Source organism: Dermacentor albipictus, chromosome 4 (genome assembly GCF_038994185.2).
Source record: "Dermacentor albipictus isolate Rhodes 1998 colony chromosome 4, USDA_Dalb.pri_finalv2, whole genome shotgun sequence".
NCBI lineage: Eukaryota > Metazoa > Arthropoda > Arachnida > Ixodida > Ixodidae > Dermacentor > Dermacentor albipictus.
This window is the reverse complement of record NC_091824.1, coordinates 141,962,521-141,989,530: the sequence shown is the minus strand read 5'-3', so window position 1 is coordinate 141,989,530 and position 27,010 is coordinate 141,962,521. Positions and strand designations below refer to the sequence as shown.

General features: G+C 47.0%; 1 protein-coding gene across 6 annotated transcripts in view; it reads left to right on the top strand.

Annotated features, from left to right (window-relative positions):
• LOC135915433 (isatin hydrolase-like) overlaps window positions 1–27,010 on the top strand; it is a 358,063-nt gene that overhangs the window by 315,230 nt on the left and 15,823 nt on the right. The window contains exons 1-2 of one of the 6 annotated variants that reach the window (XM_070537696.1): window positions 11,549–11,567; window positions 11,681–11,788. The exons of 4 other annotated variants lie outside the window; for them this stretch is intronic. In XM_070537696.1, coding sequence (XP_070393797.1) covers window positions 11,753–11,788 — 36 coding nt within the window. In that variant the 5' untranslated portion in view covers window positions 11,549–11,567; window positions 11,681–11,752. Of the gene's footprint in view, window positions 1–11,502; window positions 11,789–27,010 lie in introns of those variants that run through there. One more of the 6 variants, XM_070537695.1, reaches the window with a different exon arrangement.

The following is a 27,010-nucleotide window of genomic DNA, read 5'->3' as shown; positions in this document are numbered from 1 at the left end:
GTTCCTCTGCTGAACTGAGACGAATCGCTTTGTCCGTGTCGAAGCGGACGATGCTGATTGTATGGCGCGCGGTCGCGTCAGACGCATGGTGTGCCGCAGTCGTCTGGACGAAGCTGGAGTTCAAAAATGGCTCAGAACAAAATGGCTGGTGCGCCACCGCTCGTAGTAATCGCGGAGCTTTTGAGTCAGTGGTAGTGTAGATCAGATTAGATTTAGCTGAGGGATCAAGTAGAGAGATTGGAAGCACGGGCTTCCTAATATTCTATTTCACTCCAATATGAGCTAAGGCACTGTGAGCGATGAAAACTACTTTATTACTAATTACGGCTTAATTACGGTCAGTACTTTGAGTTACTACGAATTGCAGCACGCATGTGGACAAAGACAGGACAAGTCGAAGGCAATCTCAAACATTGTTGCGGTACATTGAAGCTATAGGTGATACAGCTTATATGCTTGTATTACGTCTCGTATGACTACACGTGTGGTGCTTTTATATCATAGATCCGTTTCTTTGGCTTCTGTCTATAAATCGTTTTCCCTATCGGTTTAAAATTTTACATTTGTTGCGACAGCAGTTAGGAAAGCTGAGAAACGCATGGGGCTGTAGCAACCCAATAAAACCCGGTCACGTAAAGCCAGCAGCGCTACAGATTAGCGGCACGTGAGCCGCCACGCCAATGAGTGCAACGCTATGGTGATCGGTCCATCGCGCCATCTGCGAGACGCTACCCCTTAAAGGGACGCCGAAGAGAAAAAAAATAAATTTTTTTTTTATTGAAATGAATATTAGGAGAGGTTGGCGCCTTTATGGTGGCACCGGCGACTCCTTGTCACTTGGCAAAGGAAACAAATTTGCGTAAAAAGGGAGAATAGCGACACGAAATATGGCACTCAGTAGGCTCTATTAGTAAAATATCCTTCTAAAATACCGAAAGAGGCACTCTTAACCGTGAGAGGAGAATTGGTAAACCAGATAACAAAACAAAAAAGTTCGGTGGCTGTTACACTCTTGTAACGCAAGAAGGCGAACGCCTGCTGCACATTTGGTAATATCTTAAGTTATACAGTCGGGATCAGACTCCTTTGTAGGACATATTGGTGATGCATTAAGTTTTGCAATCGGGGCTAGGCTTCTTGCACGACATAACGAGGCGCAACGGGAAGTACACCTGTGGCACTAAGGCGACCTCCTGAACGCCACACACGAACACTTAACGTAGTGCCTAAAGTGCAGCATGTTAGTGCATGCACTGTAGGCCACACGTTTAGTCAGCGATATGGCTGCGATGTGACGTGTGCAGTCACGCAATCACTGGGCACATCTTTAGCAAGTCGGAAGCGTGCTCGTCTCGCATCCTGGACATGGTCCGGGTTCGATTCCCATCCAGGCCAAAATGTACAGTCTTCTTTTCAAAGCAACTAATTTAGTTTGTTTATAGGAACCTCCCTGAGAAAGGCGACTTCAAACCGAGATTTTTTTTTTCTTTTGCGGCTTCAGTCATTTTTTGTCACGGCAATGTTTCGCCAAGGTCAACCGCCAACATAAGATAAGGCTTTCGCCTTAATCTGCAATAGAGAAACACGGATTGCGACGCCGCCCTGAAATTCTCCGCTACAAATCACCGTGACGTCAGGCATTTTGACGTCGTCTGCTCGCGCCTATATTATTTCCTTATCTGTAAAGATTGTGTACATTGTATTTTAATGGCAACAAAGACAGAATTGAGGAAGTTTCAAGGGCATGTACAGGGAAACAACGGCCTAAGTCCCTCCAAAAATACTTCTAAATCAGCGACGTCATGCTGACCTAACGCCGCTGGGGATTCGGCGCGAAATTAAAGAACTGGAAGTTGGCCTCCATCTTCTTTTTCATAGTAATTAACCTCTTACTGTGGAATTAACAAAGATATGGTTTCTTTTAAAGAACATTTTACCAGCCCAAACTGAATTAGTGTTCTTCTTTAGCGTCCCTTTGACCACCAAGTTTCGTACAAATGTTGTAAACTTCATGTGTTTTACGAAGAAGGCATGCGCGGCGCGTTTCCTTGCAAGCGAAATCCGGTCGCCGTTGGCGAGGACGTCGCGTGACGCGTTCGTCGAGATGAAAGGAAAAGAGCGCGAGTTGCCGCATCTCGTATCACCTTGCGCAGTGTCTTCTTGTCCGCCCCATCAGGTGCGTGCGTTCTGTTGACAGACATCATTAGATGCCCCTGCGCTTGCGTTTGCCGTGCGTGGTAATTTGCACGTCATCAAACGCTGCTGTCGCAGCGCGTCGAATGCTAGCCGCTCGGCATTTCTTAGAACTGCCAGTTATTAATATTTTTTCTCGGCAGTGCAGCTGAACTCCATACATATATAATAAGATGCTGTTTAATTTGCAGCATAGCTTACTGAGACGTCCTGGCCAGTTGTCAGCCATAGCGAAAGCTTGTTCGATACCTCGGCAATCTCAGCATCGAACAAATGTAGTGGCGATGCTCGACGCTCAAGTAACCGTTACATTATTGTTGCGGATAAATAATTAACGGTTAGATTTTGGGAGCAACCGTACGGTGATCAGTAGTTTTGTTTGGCGTCTGTCGTTCCAGCGCGTGTGCGCCAGTCTTTTAACTGTAGGTATGTCGGTTGAAACTGGCTGTCTAAAGCACCCAAGGCGCACCCTTTCTTTATACAACATATCCGTTTTGAGTGCTTGGTTATCTATACGAAGGCACAGTGAAAGAAATTAAGAGTCTAAATCTGTATAAACGCACCTCTAGTGAATTAGGACGGCGCACGCATCGAGAACTCGTCGTTATCCTGGGCAGATATGCCAGAAGCGTTATAACGCAAGCGCTCGCCGCCGTGTAAAGTTTTACAACGCACGCCGGAGTGGGGCCGAGGACCTGAAACTATGAAGGATCTCCCACTTTGGAAAGGAAAAGCAACCGAGCAACACAAGCGCTCGATTGAGGTTCGTGATCGAGAGCTATGCAGTCAGAAAGGAAGAAAGCGGGCAGAAACGAAGGGGGCGATATATATACGTATTTCGGCCTCCGGCATTCTTAGCTCACGCGAAGACGAATGGACGACAAACGAGGCGACGAGGCTTGTCAGAAGACCAGCCGCACGCTCGCAGCGAAGAACGAGCTGTCGCTTATACGATAACAAATCTTAATGACCGCTTCCATTCTGGCCGCTCAGAAAGAAAGCAACGGCGCTGTCTCTTTCTCGGTACCTCCAGGCCTTTCGCAAACAGTATGGCCGCCGTTGGGCAACGCGGAGTCCAGCGGCACACAAGAGATTAACCTTGGCGCGGTCTTGTTGATTCTTTGACGGCCCGCGCTGCAGAGTCGATCTGGGTCAGCTTTGCGACACAAGCGTCGTCCTTTTGGAGAACTCCTGTATGTACACGCGAAGGACCTCTTGCGGGGGTATGGGAGAAGAGACCAGAATGCGCACGCACGCTCGCGCGAGGCTCGATGACAACGAAGGGAGAGGAAAGGCCTCTGCCGTGACATGAACACGGCGGTAATGTAACTCGGGCTGGCTCTGCTTGGGCAGTTTTGGCTGGCTAGCACGTCGTTATCAGGCGCGGTGAAGGGATCATTGCCCGTTTTTTTAGTTCTGCAAATCGCCCCTCCCCTTCCCCTTCTCCACGAGCAAAATGTTCCGATCAGATAATCTGGGTTTGAGAACGTTGCTATAGTGCGAGATTTAAGAACAGCAAAGCGTGTCAAGTTGCATATTGCCGCGTACAAGTATAGTCACAAGAGAGAGAGAAGGAAGGAGGGAAGGAAAGGCAGAGATGCTAACTAGACTGTCCAGTTTGTTACCTACACCTGATGAGTGTGATGGGGGAGTGAAAGCGAACGAGAGAGAGATACGTAGTTGAGATCAATCTCGCGCACCCGACGAGGCGCGGCGTGTCTGTACAGGCGGGTATACTAAAGTATGTCGCCTTCAAATATTGTAGGACAGCTCATGTGACATGCTGGGCTGATGAGCTGTGTGGCCGGGCTCCCAGGACTTTTGTTTATGTAAAAAGCTGACCGCCAGCTACAGACAGAGCGTGTAAGCCAGCTGACTCGTGGGAAGGCGTTTCTAGTGTGGAACAATTGTAAACATAAGGATGGTCGAATCTGTCAGTGTCGTGAGTCCAAAATGAATTCATGGACGCTGGTAAGTCAAACTCATGGGAAGGGCTGAAGGAGAATCATGCTTTAAGAGCGCAAACGCGACGTCATTTGATGGTGCATGAATCTGCATTCCGTTATTGGTGCCAACAGAATAGCTATAGAGGACGTATTCACAAAGCTTTACGTTCGTAAGAGACCTTTACCAATGGCTGACTTCCTCTTCTTATAATATGTCCCAAATCACGACTGGTCTGTAGATTCGATAGGATCAAACAGCCACTTCACCAACATCGGGTCAGCTTCATTTGATGTGAGGTCTTGCCAGCGCCTTGTCCCTAGCACAGTACACATGCACACGCCAGACATACTCCGCGACTGTGGCCTGTTGCCCGCACCTCTCCCCCAAGCTCCCCCTTCTCTCTCTTTCTGTCTCTCTCTCCACTCACACACACACACACACACACACACACACGTATGTATGTATGTATGTATGTATGTATGTATGTATGTATGTATGTATGTATGTATGTATGTATGTATGTATGTATGTATGTATGTATGTATGTATGTATGTATGTATGTATGTATGTATGTATGTATGTATGTATGTATGTATGTATGTATGTATGTATGTATGTATGTATGTATGTATGTATGTATGTATGTATGTATGTATGTATGTATGTATGTATGTATGTATGTATGTATGTATGTATGTATGTATGTATGTATGTATGTATGTATGTATGTATGTTTCCACCAACGCCTGGTCGCTGACTCAAGTCACCAAACCGCAAGGTCAGGGCCCCTGGCTGACTTTATTGAGCCGGCTTTAACGAAATCCGACAGTGAGGCTGTGAACCGAGGGCCTCTGAAAACCCAACAACATTGAGAAAGCGTTCTTTCTCTGTCTCACGATTGACTGGCATCGGTTCTTACGAACAGTTTTAGCCTGAGAACTTTTTGCGAATACTATCCCAGAACAAAGAGCGATAACTCTCATTTTAACATGGTTGCATACTTCGCTATACACGTACGTCTACAAGAACGCACGTGCCGTTACAACTACATATACATACGACGCAAGACAGCGACCGTGCGCGTGGCATTACTGCGCAATTACATTACGCTAACTCTCGCGAACGCAACTTGCCATCTAAAAGGCAGACCACGTACTTCCTGTTTTTTGCGCCGTACAAAGCAAGAAGCCGAAGCCATACGCGTTCTTTGCGAAGAACAGGAAGAGAGCGTATTCTACTAAGTTCACAGAGCGACAACACAGAATACTTTGCCGGGAACAAGCGCACGCGTTCGTCCGCTTCCGGGTCTCTCCTTGCGGGTTTCGTTTCCGAGACCTCCAAGGATGTTACGATGTGTGAGGGAGATCGTGATCGCGTTGACGAGCACGGCAAGTAAACGACGACCGCGTGCCCTTGAACTAGACAGAAACGGAGAGAAACGCGGAAAGGACGGGGAAGAAATAAGCACAACTACAAAAAAAATTCAAGGAAGAAGAGCGTGTAATAAGGTCCTCACGACTCGAAATGTGTGATGCGTGCCTTTCTTATGCGTTTAGGTGGAGCGGTTGAACAAACATTTTGCTGGCACTTCAGGTGCTTTACCTTACCTTAAAAAGAAAAAAAAAACTGTTTTATTTCATTATGCCTTTCATTTTATGACCAAATAAGGTGGTTATTGTGGTTGATATAGTCATGACAAAAGCGGTTGTTCAAACATTCCTTGTTTTATTCGAGAAGGACAGGGATATGCAAGTTCGCCGTGTTCACGAAGCCCATCCTTCGTAAGTGCTTTTTGCCATTGACTGCACCCATTCGCTAACAATATGTCCAGCACCCAGGACTGAAATTTGTTATTATAAACAATAACACTGTAAGAGCTTTATCATTTTTTTTAATACAGGCCCTAGTTTACATTTCCCAAATCCACTCCCTTCAGGGCAGCCAGTATGCATGCTGTACTGCATCTAAAGCTTCGAAAGTTCTTTCGTGTATGAGTTATTTGCTCACGTAAGCGTCATGCGTCATGCGTCGTAAGCGTCATCATCATGTTGATGATGATGTAAGCAGCTTCTCTAAAATCACTCAAATCACCAGGCTCTTCACTTCACTCGCTTCACATTGACTTCGCGCTTCGCCAGGTTCAACCTTGTTTCAAATTTAAAAGCTAATTCTAATCGAAGCTATTTGTTAGCCGGCCTATCTTTGCTATGGATGGTTTGTCTCATTGCGAAGGAGTAACGGTCATCACCCATGATGTCAACCTTTCATAGACCCACATTCATTTCATGAAATGGTATTTGTTCAAGTGATAAGCGGGAAAGTGGGTCCATTTTCAAATTCGGTCTGTACTCAATACTGGACGAACCGTGAGTTCGTATGTTCAGGGCGTAATCTGCGTAAGGAATGTTTTTGCTGTATTGTTGTGAGCACGAAATATGTAAACATATTTCACTGGGCTGGTTGGCACAGCCTGAAATTTGAAGCAAACCGCACAGTAACAGACACCCCCCCCCCCCGCGTCCACCCCCTCGCGCCCTCCGCCCCCTCCGCCCCCTCCGCCCCCGTGCCTTGTCGGGTGCACGTGATTGACCTCAACTAGTTTTCTTCTGCACCCTCCCCCCCCCCCCCAAAAGAAATAAAGCAGTACATACAAACGCAGGGGTCAGTACACTGTGTTTGTCTATTGTCGTTTTTGTTCTGTTTTCGCACTGCTTAAGTCGGTCTGCAACGGAAGCTTTCGCGTATTATCGCAGTCTCTCACTATAAATATAATGTTTCTCTTTGCTGAGAAATTCGTCCTTTTCACTTTACCCCTGATCCACGAACATTATTCGCCAACTGTGCGCACACTTCAACGCGAATTAGCGTTGACATCCTGGAGCGGCCTAAGCGCCAGAATGACTGCGCACGCAGGTATAATGCAGCCAGCAAGTTGCGTTGTATAGGCATCAGCTCTATCAAAAGACAGTGGGTGTTCACCAGCAGCACATGCACGAAGGAAACGCATGCGGCATACGCGTAGCCTTCAGCCGTGCACTAAGCCACCGTTAGCTAAGCTCCTTTTGTTTCCCAACCTGTGCAATTCGACAAAGCTAGAGGAAGTTCCCACACTTTTGTACAGCCGACACCACGCGCACCGGCACCAACTTAATTCCTTTTGCGCCAGGTCTTGGTGCTGTCGCAAGCGCGCTTGCAAAAGCGCGCCACTGTAATTGTTTCGCGCGATGTCTCCAACAGTTTGTATCCCGTCACACGTAGTGGCTCGCTTATCCGCTCGCAACCTGCGCATGCGTCCAACCCGTACGTCGTTCACTCCACAAGAAAGGCACGGTCGTGAACGAGGTTCCTTGCCGTCTACGCGGCTCGTACTATGTACAAATAAACTCGACCTTGAAGGCTGTCTCTCGGTTTTATTCAAACGCTTAGATTTTGTTATTCGAAGCATTCGCGTTCCACGTTTGCCATGGGAACGCAGTTGCCCTAATTTGCACAGGCACACAAAGACTGGTCCGTTGTCGGGCTCGTCGCTCTAAGGTAGTCGCGTAAAGCTTTCCCCACTGCGCTGTTATCCGCTGAGACAGCACTCCTTCACTTCGCTAGAAAGAGAAGATAAGCCTGTTGCAACTGTATATTGTGAACCTAAAGCCCACGCCCGTGTTCCGTGCAGCGACGAATGTGCGGCGAAACACACGACAGGGCATGCGATTCTGCGGCGCTTTGTTTGTGCGAAACAATAACAATAACTACGATCATTATCAATCAGGCACTATTATACTTGAGAGATCAGTGGGAGCGTGCCGTTAAACGACAAGCGATAGCATAGGAAATTGATAACGCTACGCGGGAGCTCAGCGTTCGTGTTGTTGAGCGCGCAAGGGCGTCGTATAATTTCGAGCCGCGTGAGCGGCATTCCGATGGAGGCAGAATGCAAAAAGCGCCCATGCACTTGTCTTTCGGCGCACGTTGAACAGTCGCTGAAGAACTACGGGTGGCCAAAACCAAAGCGTCCTAGAGAGGCCAATCTAACCTCAATATATAAGCAAACTTCGGTTTTCTGTACTTGTCGAATTACTTAATGTATTCTTTTGTTGCGGTTCTCAAGGTTTCTGTTCGTTCGTCATTTTTCTTTTGTTTTTAAATTACTGCAACTTGCAAAATGATGCAGCCGCGCTCGCGAGTCTGTCTGCTTAGCAGCATGTTCTGGTCGCGTAAAATGGCATTTCATTCAATATGCATATCTGCCGTGGGAACACAAGAAAAAAGCCTAGGAATGGTTGCTGTGATGAAAAGTTCCGCTGTCCAGTCTATCATTCCTACGTCACTGCTGGTTATATCTTGTGAGTTTTATTACAAAATATATGCAAATATTTTAGCCACGGAGTATTTTATTATTCCTATTCTTGCTGCTCTTACACAAGACGCAATGTTTCATTTGGAGATGTTTTAAGATGGCAATTCCCTTGTGGTACCAATTTCGTCCGGATGCCGCGATACGCAGCTCTCGATTCAGGGTCGTTGGCGTGAAGTTGAATAAATAGATTAATCAGGCCGTGTTGGAATGCATAAGCGTCCATTAAAAAAATGACGTCATAGGGCCGCGCACTCCGACAACTTGCTGCATACGACCGCGAATCCATGCTCAGAGGTGTCCCAGAGTATTATCGAAGGAAGTCAGTGCCTGCTCATCGCAGCTTCAGCAAAACATCTACGTTGTTTGCATGTAAAATTATTGTTTCTAGCATTGCACTGCCGCTCAAGGTTGCTTGTGTTTTCTTCTTCTCTGTTCTGTTATGTCGACCCAGCCCGTAACAACACATAAACACCGGAATCAGGCTCTGTGTTTCTATTGAGGGCGCGTTCATATAATCATACTACCAACGGTGACGCCCAAACATATTACGCATTGATTGAAGCATATGGACATGTTCATTGAATATCACACTCGATAATATCGATACGAAGCGTATCAGTTGTTACATGTTATTATTATTTGTGGTGGGCGTGTGCCCAAGTGGGACGGGGATAAGCTGACATTGTCTTATTTTTGTTTTAGATTATTATTAATGTTTTCTTACGTCTGAACAGATCAGCACCTTGGTCGTGGCCTTCGGCAGCGCCAGCACCATGTTTCTAATAACGGCAATCTTTGTTCTGTTCATTAAACGTGGTCCCTTTCCCATCTTGTGTGTGTTTTATTGGCATGACAGATAGCAAGCGATCCACTTACATTCGTGCGTGTGGCACGCAGACACAGTTCTCGCAGTGTCCTCAATACGGCGCAGAAAGTCTGGAAAGAGCTACGAGGGAGCAGCCAGTAGGACGGCATCGGTGCCGACCGGCGTGTCGGCGTGCCTCAGAGCCAGTGACGCTATTAATCGATAACGGACGAGCATTGCCAGCCTCTTCTCGCACGTCCTACGCGGCCACACCTCCTGCGCCCAACCCTGCGTGCCACAGGCATCGTTGCTGCAGTAAGTGGCGCGGTTTCTTGATTTTGACCCGTCCTCTTTAGGACCATCGTCCTCCTTTGATACTTCATTGCACTCTAAATTGGGGTATACTAACAAGGCAACTTTAAAATAGTAATTACCTTCTTTCTTATTATTTTAAGGCGCGCACTGCCGCTTATGCACGCGGCAACCGGCTGACTCTACAAAACACAGAGGCCCTTGTTGTAAGCATGAACGGAACAAAGGAATCTGTCGTTGTCGTCGTTGTCGTCGTCGTTGTCGTCGTCGTTGTCGTCGTTGTCGTCGTTACTCAAAGAACCAATTCCCCTTTGTTTTCGTCTTTGAATAACTATTACCGCCACTTTTCTGGCAATTATGTGTAAACTGAAAGAGGGCTTATCGTGTAGTTGGTCGCGCCATTCTCAAGTTCACAAGCACGACCCACTCCTTCACGTCCCTGTGGTGAAGGAAAAGTTGGCCATAATAGGCGCTTTCATAACGGACATTTTGGCGACCATCGCGGAATTGTCGGCAATGACAGCGCAGATGAAGCTGCGCGTTCGGCTCATCAAGAACATCAGCGGGTTCCTATACCACTTTCAAGAACTGATGCTGCGTGGCAACTTTAATCACTTGCTCACCACATCACACTTATACGATGGGATTCACCGGGTTTCACCAACTCACGCTTGCACTCTCTCTACTCTAACTTGCGACTTCGGCAGCCACCTGGACTATCCTGTCGCGAAACTAGTTTACTATGTCGCATGTGGTTGGGCGTCGCATTTACCAATGCCTATTCATTCCTAATAGGGATGGCCAACAGCGCGGCGTGTTACTTGTGCGGGTGCGATGAGACTCTATAGCACCTTCTGTGTCATTGCCCATCCTTTGACACTCAACGACTTATACTACGAGCTAAACTCAACCAGTGTGATAACAGAGCGCTCTCGAAATAAAAGGTCCTTGGTCCGTGGCCTGTGCATTCTTGCATGCAAAAGGCCGCAAAAGCCCTTCTGCACTTCGTGAAGGATACGGGATTGTATGAACGCTTGTGACAGTGGAGATTCCCCTGCGACTGACTGTGAATGACTGACTATTATTTTTCCTTTTCTCTCGTTATCTATTCTTCCATTTTCCACCACCCCAAGTGTAGGGTAGCCAACCGGGCACGTCCTTGGTTAACCTCCCTACCTTTCCCTCTTAATTTCTCTCTCTTCTGGCGACTGGAAAATTCTCACAGTTAACTGAGATGAAGCAAGCGCACCATGCATGGGCCGCGCGTATTAACGTCGTCGCTTCAGCCGCTTGACCAACGTAATTAAAGGATGGCGTGATCAAGAAAAATTCGAGTCTAAATGTCGAACGCGCTCGAACTTGTATATCCCCTTCCAGATCTAAAGTTCCTGCCTATATACAACCGGGACAAGAGGACGTCACGTGCTCTTTCTAGCTCTTGGTCTGCTTGCCTTACACAATTTGTGTAGTTTCTTCCTTTTCCTTTCATAGGCACGTGACAGATGGTAGTCGTCCCCATTGTGAAGAGCGGACGGCTATTATTCTATCCGATTATCATCAGTCTGATTACACTAGATTACGTAAGAAGGCTTCGATGATGCAGAATTGATATGTCACTCAAAGCTGCTTACATAGTACGTGATTGCCCAGAGCCTTTGCTACTTGCTAGCTGGTATCAGTTAGCCCGATATGAGTTAGGCTATCAACACAACTGCGACAACCGCTTTCTGTTTTCGTGAACATCCCGACTGGGCAGAGGCCTCGAAACTCTTCACCCGTAATCTGTGTACCTAATGATTAATTCTAATTATAAACGCTGTTTTCGTTCGTCCGACGCTGAGGACAGCATCCACACGGATTCCTCTGCTCCAATCATCCGTTACAGATGTGGCGTGCGATAGAATTCCGAGGGAGGGTGGTGTCGGAGTGGCGCGGAGACGCAGAGGAGAGCAATGTAGGTTAGCCGTTCCTTTCCCCTCCGCGCCTTCCTCTTCGCTTCGAGTTTTGCTTTTGGCTCTTTTGTCTCGCCTCGCTCCCCTTGCCCCGCCGGCTAATGCCCTCTCGGACGCAGTTCCCCCCCTTCCTACGCCGCTGCCATCGCCGCTTCGCCGTCAAGGTGCCGTTAGTCGTTTGGAATACCCTCATGGCGACGGCGTGGATGGGATTCCTCGGCGGCTGGGTGAGTGGCGCGTCGCAGCGCGCGCGCGCGTGTGTTCGCGCTTTGGAGCGCGCCGGCCGTCGGGAGTGCTGGCCTCTCACACTGCGACGGGGTTTCTATATAGAGCAAAGTCAGAAGCGCTTGTGGTTCTTTCCAACTGGCATTGTAATAAACGTAATAATAAGAATGGATAACCTGGGCCGGTATTTTGTAGCGATGCCTTTTTCCGATTCTATGCTTTTTCACTCTTTTCGCGCTTGGCCAGTGGTCAGAGCGACGGTCTGCCCACATTATCAACGGGATCGGACGGCCGTGTGTGGTGGATGATAAGAATAGCGTAGAATAAGGCATAAGGCATCGCTACAAAATAGCGGCCCTGCTGCGCTTTCCAAGAGGCAGTATGTGGTATTTAAAGTCACGAATGAAGTCGTTAAGTTCTGAAAAAAGGATATATTTCTTCATTCTGCATCTTACATTAAGAACCGGGTCATAAGGAGTAGACGCGTCACCAGCAAACATCGATAACCCCTCTGCTTATTTTGATCTCGATAAATAAAGAAACACAGTATGTAGTATAGACTATTTTACGGAAGCGTTTAGGTGCCGCCACTTTGAGCTGTTAACGCTGCTGCTTTTTATGTTTAACGAAATGTACGCGTTACTACAGCCGATTCGCAAACATGGAAATAATTGCATAAATGCGTGCAGCGTTCCCTGGCCATGTTACGCGACTTCGCTTCTCATAAAACTTAGAAATTGTTTGTGTAAGAGCCCAAAATGGCGGAACCCATGAATCCAATGTAATATCGTTTATATTTTACCAAATTTCCTTTTTTTTTTAAATCCTGCCTTCAAGGCAATGTCACCGCCGCGTCGGGTAATAGAACCTGCTAACTCGCATTCAGCAGCGAGACGCATTTCAATTTGAGGTTGCGCGGGTTTTTGTGTACATGGCTGCATCGTTATGTGCGCTTGTGATGCAGTGTAGTTGAACGCGGATGAAACGCGATCATCGCTTCGGGAAGCACTTAATCTGCAATGGGACATGGGCTCGTAGCAAGCTGGTTAATTTGGTTACGGTTATAGTAGAACTTGGCATCTAAACCTAAGCCATCGCGCCAAGTGGTTCGCTGAACGGTCCAGCAATTGCGATCATTGTGCGATTGCACAGTATTGTCTTTATTAGGAAGTTCGTCGTGCTACCGGGTGCTCTTTTTTTTATTTTTTCAAGTCATACATTACATGCATGCTGCTGGAATTCGCACGCTGGTAGCTGGAACTTTGCGTCATACGCTTACTCGTGATTTAATCCTCGCATCGTTTCGATAATGCGAGTGAGACCTTTCGCCGCGAATGCTTTTTTGGGGGCGGGCACGCCTTCCATTGGCATCGGTCATCTGTTATATATACACACAACTGACTGCTCGTTTTTCGTCTAGTACAATTAAAACACGTGTGTCATCCTGTATTCCGCAAAACATTAACTTAATATTTTCTAGAACAAAATAAGCCAAGACCGATCTTTTTTCTTTTTTTCTTCTTTCTAATCACATAACGGCCTAACAATGTGGCTGGCATAATGTAAATCTCATAAGTCGGAGCATTTGAAGTGTTTATTATTAGGGACCTTTCTTTAGGAGTGTGGGCCTGTATCACTGTTGTGAACTGTTCATTGCTATTCGTACGTTTATTATCTCTCTCTCACTCGCTCTCTGTTTTTTTTCTCTATTTCTTTATCCATATATATTTCCTTTCATTGCTGTCTCCAACGCTCTCAATGTCTTATTGCTACTGTTTCTTTTTTTTTTCGTCTCAGAAAGACCACTGCTAACGAGAGTACATGTAGGGCACGCAACAAATACTTAAACGATCATGGAAATGCGCTTAAATCCTTGGCCATTCGTGTCGGTCGTTCACAGCTGCGCGAGCTGCAGGCTCCAGTCAATTTCCATTCCATCGCGCTTGCGGTCTCGGTGTTTATACCTTCTTGCGCCCTTGCAGCCTCGCCTGTCAACTGTACACGCCCACTAGCCTCCAGTGGCGGCTGAAAGTGCATGGTTGTCTTATACATTGATTGTTGCTTGGAGCGCGCGATCGCTAGTTGCACAAGGGCGAGCTACACATTTCCCGAGAGCGCGGCAGCTTCGACCGAATCGCGGAGCCGAGGTTTCTTTTTTTCCTTCTCTCTCCTTCTCCGATGTTCACCACATCAATTCACTGTAGGCTGTGTTTACGGCGTTCCCTGGCTGCAGAATTCATTTACGGCCGGAGCCTGCCTCGCGTAAGGGGGGCAAACAAAGCGCTATTCGTTCTGCTAAAATGCACGCGAAAAGTCAATGCGTCTCTGTTTTGTCGGCGAGTATAGCCGTCACGCGAGACGCAGCCGATTGTTTTACTTGAAGCGGAATTCTTTCTTTTTTTAATCCCTGCTTTGCTTAAGGAGCATGTCATGTACCTCTGGCCGAAGTGCAAGAGCTCTATACGGTATAGGATACGCAGCCACCCACATAGATACGCTGCCTCACGTTTTTGTCCTGCTTCATTGCTTCATTTTTTACGCGTAATGCACTTGCCATTCAACATCTCATATGTACACGTTACTCCCCGAAGGTACAGCATCACATAATGCGGCATTTCTCGCTTATCTATAGCCATCATCCCAGCATGATTACGCGGCGGCACTTCTAAAATTGGCACAGCGCAGCTTAGATTGTATCACACGCACCACTTCAGGAGCGTGCTGCATGGGCACACGATGGAAGCACTTCTTCCACATCGAAGCCGAAAGCTGAGATCGCGTTGACTCGTACAAAAGTGCGCCTGCAGTTTGTATACGATTACTAGTGTAACGCATGCAGTAGTAGGGCTACTAATGCAACGCACGCGCTGCGGGCATGCATCGTGTGGTTTCGTGACGACGTTCCGAAGACGTAGATCGTACGCGGCAGCAGTGCAACTGCTCAGCGCGGAGATTGCATCTCAAGTGCTGTGCGCTCGTGTGCGCGGCGCGCGCCGTGAGGCGGATGAGATCGCATCGCTCGATAAGACGCTTTTCCATCGTGACTGCGACGGCTAAGGAGCTCGTGCCATCGCCGTTCAGTCTTTTATCGTTTGGCAGTTAATTGCTCCGGTTTTCTGCTATATAATTGCTAGCTTCAACGCGTCTTCCTTTTTATTATGTTCCGATATGTCTGCACATCAGTGAGTGAAGTTAAGTACCACTTAATAGCACCCGATGCCAATCGATACTACCGTAAAAGCTCGGTTATGCTTCGCATATAATTTTTTTGCTTGTCTATACATAAGCAGGCAGTGTTCATAAAGACAAAGTCAAAGTCAAACTCAAAGTGGAGTTTATTTACATCGCCAAAATAGGCCCGGGCAAAAAGTGAACACAATCACTTGAGGGACGCCCGAGCCCCCCCTGTACAAGGTATACAGCGACAACGTATGCACAGTGTAAACGACATGGTATTGTTCTGGCTATTTAACAAGGGCAAAAACATCTCGTATATACATGAGTTTGTGAACAAAGCATAAAAACGGAAAAAAACACAGCATAATAATTAAAAAAAGGAAACAGAAATTCATCGCAGCAAGATAAATATACCAGGATTCCTCAACCATGACAAGGAACGCAACATACTATTCCAATGGCCTCCAGGACATTGCAATATCAGCGGGAATGAACACGCCAGCGAAGTCGCCCGATCTGCGCATGAAAGTGGTCAATGTGTCGTGATTCCACGTTCGCGAATAGATACTGCGGCTGGGATGCGATTCATGTCCCGTGAATGTATACTTTGCGCCTGTAGAACTCGAACGTTTTCGCAATGTGTCGTTTGCGTTCGTTGTCTCCGGACATACGGATGCATCTACAGCCTGGGCTGCCACCACGTGAACAGACCATGTTGTACCGTCTGTGGCTAGGTCTTGCATTTACCAACTCTGCCTTCCTTATTCGAATGGCCAACAACCCCACGTGCGACACATGCAGCTGTGAAGACACGCTCGCACACATTATCTGTGTCTGCTTGCGCAATAGTGCCGAGAGGCAAGTGATGTGCAGAGCGATGGACAAATTGGACAATGGTCCGCTATCATAACTAAAAGCTCTGGACCAGTGCTCCCAGAGAACATCCGCCAGAAGGCCTTATTCGCGTTACTGAGATTCCTGCGGTCTACGCGCCTTCACGATAGACTTTAAGAACGCCGCCTTCTAACGCTTTATACGCGGTTTGTTCGGACTCGTCCATCTTTCTCTTTCTCTCCTAATTCTTCTCTCATTCTCCTTTTATCTCCCTACTCCTTGCCCTTGTGCAGGGTAGCCAACCGGAGCTACCTCTGGCTAACCTCCCCGCCTTTCCATGCAACCTTCTCTCTCTCTCTCTCTCTCTCTCTCTCTCCATGAAGATATGCGTTGAGCAGCATTTGTGTACTGAGGCCAGTATAGCCTCTTCTCAGTCAGTGATTGTAATGGAGCGTACATGCAGGTACGCCTTATAAAAGTGAGTGATCCAATTTCTTCGGAGCGCACGGAGTATTAATTGTTCAAGGTTTATGAAGAAGCTGACCAATGGTGCCATCATTCTTTTAATGTTCCCGGTTGCTAAAGATTAGGACAAGGAATACGGAGGAAAAAAAAATCACCAACAATACAAAATTATAGTAACAAAAGCGAATTATGAAGTTATACACACCTTGTTAGTTAAGACGAGAACGTATAGTGAAAGCCTAAGTCGCGTTATCCTTATTGCCATCGGCGGGGCAACTGTTTTGCTCATGCCCACAGCGAACAAATTCCTTCTCTTCCTGCATACTTCGTACTGTGGAAACTGAGGCCGTCTGAACAGCAACCGGTGCTTAAGTGAGCTGCGAGATTGTGCCAAGTGATGAGAGAAGGCGGTTCCGATCAGTTATCGACCGAAAGAAGCGATGACAGACTTCACTACAGCGTAAAATGAGGCCACCGCATCCTCGAGCACAGCATGTTTCAAACGCGGGGGCAAGTCTGTGAACGCAGAGCGAGCGACCGGTCCCAAGAGATCTGAAAGGCAGACGTTTTGAAGAGCTGGCGATGTGAACTGCCATCCAGCCGCGACAATGAAGCTATTTTAGGCACCGCTTCGTCCCACAGGTGAACTTTCGGGAAGTCCTCTGTCACGTAAGATACCGGGTCGCCGCGAGCAGTATTTCGATGGCTTCCGTCAAGAACCGAAACTGCGCTCTGGTAACTGCGCACTCGTCAACAGGCGACAGCGTGGGAATCTGCGGACAGCCGTTACGCGTAACACCTTTTCTGAACATTTCCTTGTCGTGGCAAGCTTTGGTGAGTTTTGTAGTTGGTCAGATTTGTGCGCGTGGAGAAAAACTGCTGAAACAGGTATACAACTGAACGAGGGGAACGCTGGCTTTCGTTCTTCGTGCCATCAACTCTTCCACGCAGCTGTGCCTGCGTTTATTCCATGCATTGGGGAGGTACGTCTTGCGTCTTGTGCATATCAGAGAAAAAAAATTGAGACAGTCAAAATCAAATCTCATTCTCCTTTGCAGCGTTCTGCTGCTTTGTGACAGGTGGTAAATTATCTTCCCTAAGTTCTCCTGCACTTTGCTAATTGCCGCTGTATACCCTCCTGTCTACCTTAAGTCAATAGTGAACCTGCCCGATAGGAATGGCCGCGAAACATCCCCTTTTAATGTCATTAAGTCCACGACGCACGTCTAGCCGGCACTTTTGTGCGGCTTTTCGTGTTGCATGCAATGTCAGGCGCTCACCCTCCTCAGGTGTGTCAGAAATAGCGTACGAATGTGCAAAGCTCATCTTTTACTAGCCACGACAGTTATACGGTAGCTGGTACAGACGCTCCAACTGAATGCACGTGTCTCTGGGCGTAATGGACAGCAACCCACATTCGCAGCCTAATGCAATCAGACTACTGAGGCTCCTCAACGTGGAATATCGTCGATTACGCGTTTTAATGTAACAACATTGTACAGGATATATAGTAACTGGTTTCGTTACGATGACGCAAAGCAGGCGGTGCAATCGAAGCCTTGGTTAAGCCTATCCTATACGACAGTACGACATGTGTCTTCCCAAGAGTTCTAGTGCAACAAAGTCACCAAGAATGCAAGCACGACGACTGCGATTCGGCGCGCTGTTACTTCACTGGTGGACTTATATCGCCTGTGGTGCGAACCACTCTGGATCACTGTGGTCTATATATGTGATGCATCGCGAGTAAACACAGCCAGCAGAATGCAATATGCCTGAGGATTAGGTATGCAATGCGACTAAGTCGAAGTCGCAAGGGAGTTGGTATAGGCAGCATCAGTGGACCAGTGATAAGCTCGTAATAGTTCACGGATGACCATGGGAGGGTGGGGAAGTTAACGCGGATGTCGATGAACAATCATCGAATGATAGGATGTAACGGTGCCATCGCATTCTAGTCGCTGAGATGTAGCATGAGGACCTCCGAGTATTTAGATGAGGACGCAGTGAAGAGGAATGACAGTCTGTGCCCATCAGCGTAGCCGAACGCTTCGCGCAGACGGAGATGTTCAGTAGGGCAGGTGCTGCGCGTCATCTTGATGTAACCCAGACGCATAACCGAGTCGAAGTCACCGCGCTCGCGTCCCGCCGCCTCCCTCGCGCGCTCCGTTTCCGCGTGCCACAAAAGCGAGTCAATCATGCGCGTCGTTCCGACGGGGAAAAGAGAAACAAGTTCAACGGCTCACGAAAGTGAGTCGCTCGTCCCACGCCGAGTCTGGGCCGACGTGTACGTATACCCGCGGGCCCGAGCGGCGACGAGTCGTTTTCCTCAGCGTTTGTTTTGTGCCTTCTCTCGACTTCGTTTACGTGCTTGTGTCCCTGAGCGCGCCTGCTGTCTTGTCCTCCGAGAGCGCGTGTGCCGCCCACAGCACGAACCGATCATTGCTTTTTCGCAGTCGTCTCCCCACGGCGTTCCCGCAAAGGGTGCATCGGGCCGCCCCGGCTGTGGCCGCGAAACTCCGCAAGGTGGCGTGTTTTCGTGTGGCATTCCGTGGCATGCGCAGTGAACTGAACCGGGGTCGCTGGAGGGTTACTTATTTGGCTTCTTTTTTTTTTTCTTTTCACAAGTTGGCGGCCTCGGGTGTTACATCAGAGCTTTGTTGGTGGTCGGTCGGGTCACATTTTCTTTGGCTTCGGCCAGGTTTTGTAGCCACACTGGATCGATTGGTGTCGATGCCGAACGCTCAGAGAACGCGAGTTCTTTTCTCGCTGGGTTTGCCTGTCTGTCAGAAAGTGTGCATTCATACGTGAAACAGTCGTAACGGTGTGGCGCAAGTTACATAACAGGTGATAGAAGGGGCAGTGCTGCCTGAACATTATCGCCCGACGTAGCAGTTAGTTGGGAGAAGGCCTGCTCGTGCTGACTGGGATAACGTCATAAGAATGCTCTCAAAATCAAAACCACGCGTTGAAATAGTGGCGATCGCTCTTACTGGCGCCGCCGTGCCCATTACAATGCATATGCTGTCGGTTTTCTCGCTTGACGTCACTGTCAGGGTCGAGCAGTTACCGCCTGTTAGCTAAAGGACGTTGGTTGCATAAGCACAAAACAGGTGACTGCGGTCCAGCCTTACCACTTTCCGTCTTATGTGGTGCAGGTCACAAGAGAAAATTTGTGTTCATTTTTGAATACGTCAGGTATAAGCTTGTGTTTGTAAACACAATTTATACAAGCTTGTAAAAGCTTGTGTTCTCGTTTCTTTTTTTCGAAAGTTGATTTTGCCCAAGCTTTATATGAAAAGCAAACTAATAACGCACGAGAACGTTACTATATTTTCATGACAATTTTGCTGCTATGGGACTGCCGCGCGTTCTCTCTGTGGTATAATGTTAAGGTCCACATTCCAGTTATACAGATTTTTGCGATACATTGTGTTGTGTTACCAATTTACGCAAAGACAACATCTGGGCTCTTTCGAGCGCACAAAATCATTCTATTTTCATATATTTACGAATATATGACGCGCCGACCACCGCAATGATTGCCATAGAGAGAAGTTACTCATTACTGTGGACGAGCATTACAGTTTATATTTGAATTTTGTCACAGACACCTGATCATCAGGTTGCCTGCTTTCGTCTAGAAAGACTGCCGACTACACATTTCGGCTGAAGTTCACGCAGGCGCGCTCACATGCACACACACACACTCGCACAACCACGCATGAACTCAGCCACAGACTCAGCCACCGCAGACTATACATATCTGTGGCTAAGTTTCGACTCCGCAGCAAAATCATCATTAGCCTTTCTGACTTAAAAAAAAATGCCTTGCCCGCCTTGCAGTTAATGGGACTGCGAAGGTTGACACACAAGATCGCTCAATTGCATTACAACATCGCTGTTACACAAGTCCGACGCAAACCAAACATGTATTCTTCCGCATGTCCCGCAGGCTTAGCCATGGTCACGACTCGACTGATCACACCCAGATTCAAGGCTTCGCACAACAACTCGCTACCTTTCTAGCAGCTGTTCAATGCATCTGATAGTATCGACTACCACACCAGTGGACAATGTTTGGGGGTCAGTCCGCGTTTTTCGTATTTCGTCTATTGCTGTTCCTTTCATCTTCCTAACAATTGCGCGCTGTACTGAATTCCCTGTCGTCACTATGGTTTTTCATTTAGTCACTTTCCTATCTTTTTGCAATGAACAAACAAACGAAAAACCAAACACGAACGATTGACTATATTATTATTTTTTTTTCTGTTGCGACTGGTCCTCCGTCCGCAAATTGTTAATGACAGTCTCTTTTTAACAGTATATAGCGGGCTCCCTATTTCGTCTTCAAATTCGCCGTCCTTTATTTTCACCCACATGTACGTCGTGGCAGCATTAACCTCACTGCTAAAGTTGTTAATGGTACGGTCCGCGCTTTGGCTTAATATTCTTGAGGTACTGGTAAAATTTATGCCGAAACGTCGACACAGTAAACAGGTGTTTTTAAGAACTGAATAAACTTTTCAATGATAACGTTGCGGCAATCGACGATATTTCTATATATATATATATATATATATATATATATATATATATATATATATATATATATATATATATATATATATATATATATATATATATATATATATATATATATATATATATATATATATATATATATATATATATATATATATATATATATATATATATAAAGTCACTCAGTCGTGCGAGCATACCACCGCGATCGTCATTCGTATACATCTTTTGTTTTCGTTCATTTCATTTTTACAGCTTAGTACAGCAATGAAGGGGGCTTGTTGGTGAACGTTCATCCTACATCCGTGCGCTACGTCCGACCACGTCCTGTCCTTCCTTAATACCGTGTTTGTAAAACTGAACGCAATATAACCATGAACATTTTTACAGCGCGCTACTTTTCTCGTTCTTGCTTCATTTAGACACAGGTACCACTACATGCATTCATGATTCCTCCACTCCAATGCGCCTTCATTTGCTTCGAAACTACCTAAAAAAGAATCTCGAGGGACACTTGAGGCCTTTCAGATATCGATGGCGCTTTAGTAGCAAAGCTTCGCGTGCTCTCACAGCTAGTAAGCAGCCATCATTCTCGAGACTTCTTTTTTTTTTTCGGAAATTACGCCACCAGCCCGAAGAGAAGAAGTATTTAACGACGATGACGGTGTCATCAACATCATCATCAGCAGCAACAACAACAGCAACACAATGTCTGTTTTTTCCCGTATGCATTTCTTGGCCACTAGCGACCTTAGGAGGACGAATAACAAACCCGCCTGCCACCGTGCCACTCAAGCGAACATCGTCACGCGTCTGCATGGAAGAGCCATCAGAGAATGACCCCCGGTCGACCGCGCACTTTGCCCCACGAGTTTCAAAAGGCGCTGCCAGACAAGAGACAGACGTTGAGCAGAAGAGAACGGCTCTCGAGCCACAACGGGACGTCTGGCCGGCTGCACGCTGCGCGTCGCTGGAGCTAATGAGATGGCGACGGGTCCGCCGTGATGCGACCGCTCGAGTTGGCGTCGTTTTGCCACGCCACCGCCGTCTCTCCGCATTGCGTGCCGCCGAGTCAAGTTTACTGGGCGGCACGATTTCGGCGTGTGAGAGGAAAGAAGGTCCTTCAGGCACCTGGTTGTTTAGAACACGCAACGCTTGTCTATAAGGGCTGCATCACCGAGACCTACAGGCAAGGAACGTGTACGCGTCCGTCAAGAACGGCGGTAAACAGGGAAACGAATGCCGACGCCATAAACCTCTGCCTGAATATGTGCGCCGTAAGGTTCGGTCGTCATTCCTTGGTGGAACATTCGGGTCTCCGCAAATACGTCTGTGCTAAAATTTTATTGAAATTAAGATAAACAGGGGAAATTTCCTCACTGTATAGTACAGAGCTGGTTTCTGCGTTGTACTAGAAAACAATAACAATGCATTGGAAACATCAAAACACAAAGCAAAGGTAATTCGCGGGAAGTGATGTAATGCAAGCACACACACAAAAAGACCTCATTCATTCTCCGTTCATGGCATATTGGACGGTTGCCAGGTCTGCAAACACGTCTTTCAATGTGACAGATCGCATACGAGAGAGAGAGAAAATGATAAAAGGAAGGTAGGGAGGTTAACCAGGACTGAGCCCGGTTGGCTACCCTACACTGGGGAAAGGGAAAGGGGGACGGAAAGATGAAAAGAAGAGAAAGTCCACTGGACATATCAGTCGGTCACTCAGTCCGAATCACAGGCGCTCACTCAATCCGGTCGCTTTTAAATATCGCAGCAGCGCTTTTGTGGCCTTTTGTAGCTGCGATATGCGAGGCCATGGTCCCAAGATCTTCTTCAAGGTTAACGGCTTCCCATCCAGCTGATTGAGAGCTGTGCAGAGGTCTTGCCTTTCGTATACGAAAGGTCTTGCCTTTCGTATACGAAAGGTCTTGCCTTTCGTATACGAGAGGTCTTGCCTTTCGTATCGCATACGAAGTTCAGCGCCATTATATTGTGCTGGCCCTGATGTTTCGGATTACGGAGGAGGAGACCGTGGTGTAGACCGCCATCGTAGATGTCTGACGGAGCTGTATCTGGATCTCACATGAAGATCGCTTTAGAGCTTCGCAAGGATTGTCTTCTCTCAGTTACCTGTAAAAGAAAACGGCAACACTTCGTGGAGACGCCACGCCATCTGGCCGTGACAATGCACGTGAAAGACGCAATTGTGGCACTATCCCAAATGTCCGAAATTTGCTGACCTCGAAACAATACTCTACGAACTAATTTGTAGCGGTCGCCACAGCCCGTCAATATAACATATTTAAGACTCATGGCACATACACGAATGATGATGGTCCAGCGATCGACCACCATATTCGTCGCAATGTGGCGTTGTATGTATAGATAGTCGCTTTAGACGAAAAGTGATCGTTCGTTCTCTGCTTGAATGAACGTGACGAGAGCCAGAAAAAAAAAAGAAACCAGTGAAAAGCACAGAGAAAGGCCCAAGTCCGTGCCTTCGCGTTCGCATGTCCTTCACACATCCTCATGGAGACGCAAAGCGCGTCGGAGGCCTATGACATGGAGGCTATGAGCCCTTCCCAGTGCTGTAATATGTTAGCATTGACAATGGGTGTCAAAGAGAGGCAGGCTGTAATCCTGATCAGTCCCGATACTGTCCCTCATTTACCTTGCTTCTACTTCGCACTCCCGAAGGAGCTTGGACGCGATGCCACACTCAGACATACCACACTTGGACATACCACATTTGAACATTCTATGAAACTCGTTTCCTTCACACGCTTCGCCATTGTGGTAACGCCGTTATCAGTGTTGTCATGGATTTCGTCCTCCTCGTAGTTGTTTAGTCATCATTGACGTTATAGTCGTGCATGACGTACAGCATATGTACAAGTGGTTCCCCCTTTCATAGTGTAATTATGTACAAGATGGTTTCTTAAACTACTGCTCTTCAAGTTCATGGGCGCCACAGAGTACCTTAGCTTGCTTGGTTGTGTGTTTTCTTGCTAGCTTGCTTGTTTGTTTTATTCGTTTGATTGTTTGATTTATTTGTTTGATTGTTTCTTTCTTCGTTCGTTCGTTCGTTCGTTCGTTCGTTCGTTCGTTCGTTCGTTCGTTCGTTCGTTCGTTCGTTCGTTCGTTCGTTCGTTTGTTTGTTTGTTTGTTTGTTTGTTTGTTTGTTTGTTTGTTTGTTTGTTTGTTTGTTTGTTTGTTCTCCCATCAGTGACGGCACCGCTGGTTTGCTCTCAGCAGCTGTTCCATCCAATCAGGTATAATTGGTGCCCGTTTTGAGACTGCGTAAAAAGAATTCTGGCATTAATTTCTCCTTTGCGCAAAGCAAGTAGCAAATTATAAGCGAGTTGACGCTGAAGTATGCTTGAAAGAAACAAATGAAGCATTGCAGTCCCTCGCTCTCGGACCTTGCCGAGCACTCACTGACACTGGTCACGAGAGCTGCATCGCATCAGACATCCGCTTCGGACATTCACCGCAGGAGGGCGTGATGTCCAGTCGGAGATGGGCGTCGGCGCATGCCCGTCACGTTTCTGTTCCCTTTCTTCTGTTTGGTGCAGCGCCGCTTGTGCAGCGCGACTCTGCAAATGCACAGCCTCCTCGGTTATGGTTCAGAGTTTTGTTTCTTTAGCTCGGGATCGGTACAAAGCGATCATTCACGCGTAAATAGCCCATGCTTGTAAAGTTCTGGCTCTTGGTCGCTTGCCAACTGCCAAAGAGGGCTTCGCGCGTAAAGCTAAACGGCAAAAAAGAACACAATATATATATATATATATATATATATATATATATATTGTGTTCTTTTATATATATATATATATATATATATATATATATATATATATATATATATATATATATATATATATATATATATACGTGTGTATGTGTGTGTGGGATGTTTCCTACGCAGCTGCTGTATCGCAACCATATGTATACGGGGTATTTCAGCGAACATTTTCAAAAATCTCTAAACGTTGCCTGGGGCAGATATCACAATTCTAGTTCATTAGCTGGTCTACTCGAAGCGGCGGACAATACTTCCAAAAAATTGAGATCCAAAAGGGACTAATCAATGAAAATTCACTAATTAAGTTTCTAGCTAACTATATTATGGCCCATATTGCAATTTACAAATTCTAGCCGTGGAGTTCCCAAGGCGCGGATCCACTTGGAACGAATTTTCAGGATGACACCAGTTTCGAGATATAAGTTCACGAACTTTGCGGAGAAATGCATGGGCGTCCCAGTTAATTTGTTAGCAAAACGTCGTTTCAACGTTTCAAGCGCTGAAGCACACAAGTAACTAGAACTCCTCCTCCTCCAGCACCATGTTGCCAGGAGAAAAGGACAGCAACACCTATGGGCTCTCTTTTTCTTTTCTTCGCCCCTAGTCTGCAGTTGAGCAGTTCGAGCATCTATAGGCAGACCCTTAAGCTTCTTCCTGTTTCGCTTCTCCCGTGACTCTACTCACACGGACTTCATGCACGGACGAGCACCTGTTGCGCTTGCCGCCATCAGGTGACTGCAACCAGTGGCAAAGCCATAAAAAGAAGAAAAAAAACCAGGAAGACGGAAGGGATGAGTGATTGACCTATTGCGCGCATTGTGCGCACCGAGGGGACCACAATTGTCACGGTATACGACCACGCTAACTGCAAAAGCGCAATTCAGCTCTTGAGAAGTACGCTTCAACTATTCATTCCATCTCGCGTCGCTGCTATGTGTGTCACCCAGGAGCGCTGGACGTGCATGCGGACCAAAACCTACAGAATGCATTAGCTTAAGAGAAAAAAAAACGCAGGGTTTCAACGTGTCTGCTCTCAAGAGTGTATTCGGCGAAATTGCGGTGTCAAATTGATGAGTAGCTTAAATGGAATGCCTCTCACACTACTACTCAAATATGGCTCCATCTGTGATATATCGCTTAATGAACAATTGGTTACTTCATTAAATTATGAGCTGTCATGAGCAATGCATTTTCTTTAAAGCGAAGCTTTCGCCGACTATTCGCATCGAACTTTGCGTGGACAGCTGTCTGGCCGAGTAAACGGAGGCGATCTCAGAAACAGTGTTATGCAAAAGCTGGGCCAATCCTGGAGCTCGTGTAATCATAGGTGGCGACTTAGTGGGCCGATCGTGATACCAGTGCGCGTTCCGTGTCCTCGCAAGGGTTTTAACGTATTTTGTTACGCAAGCCTGGATGCATTGCAACATCGCAGCGTCCCCACGCTTGATAGCATGAACTAATGAAATGAGTGAACCAAAAAGTATCCGCAACAACACGTCTCAGCAGCGGGATGCTATCGATTGTCGTTGACTATCACAGTACAAAAGTCTATGCCAAGTTTTTTTTTTTTTTTTCTCCGGTAATGTGCCTCCAGCTGTGATGCACAGAACTTAAGGAACAGAGCGGGATTACTTCATGAAATGAGGCGGTGTCGCAAGGTGCCCCTCTTTTTTTTCAATCAAGGTGCTTTTGTTTGTCCACGTGGTACCGCATGCCGCGCTGACATAAGCAGTCGTACACGTAGCTAGACGTTGAGCATATATATGCATACCCGTACAAGCGGTCTCACCTACATGAGCGAGTGTTTAATGCAAACCGTAGCACAAGTATCGACTCCATCTCGAAGAAACATGGATCGCTATGTGAATGTATACTGCTCCTTTGTGCGCAATGAAATTTGCATCTGGGGCATGCGCGAGTTGCAAATCGCGTCTAGACAAGCGTTTGCGTCAGCCGCTGTACAAGGCCTGTCGGCTAATAACGACCCGTCGCGGCTTCAAGAAGAGCCGCTCGTGGAGTTACACGCCGCGTGCATCGTCACTGACTGTTTCAGACGAGGCGTCAGCGCCGTATTCCGGCGCTTGCATTTTATTGAACGCGCTGAGCCGTAACGAATGCCACCGATGTACGCACTGAAGAGTTGCTGTTGTCTACGCGTGTTCTTTTTTTTTTAAATCGTGCTGAGTAACATGTATGCGTTATGCCATGTGCATTTAAAGTGTGCTTTTAAATGCGTATATTTGTAGCAAATTATTCATATTTAGAAAATACACAGAGAGCCAGAAAGAGAAAAAGCAGGATGCTTAGCCACATGCGAGTTTCTGGTTAGCGACCTTGCACGGAGGTAAAGGGAGGTTAGAAAAATAGAAGAGAACGAAGAAAAATATCCGAGGAC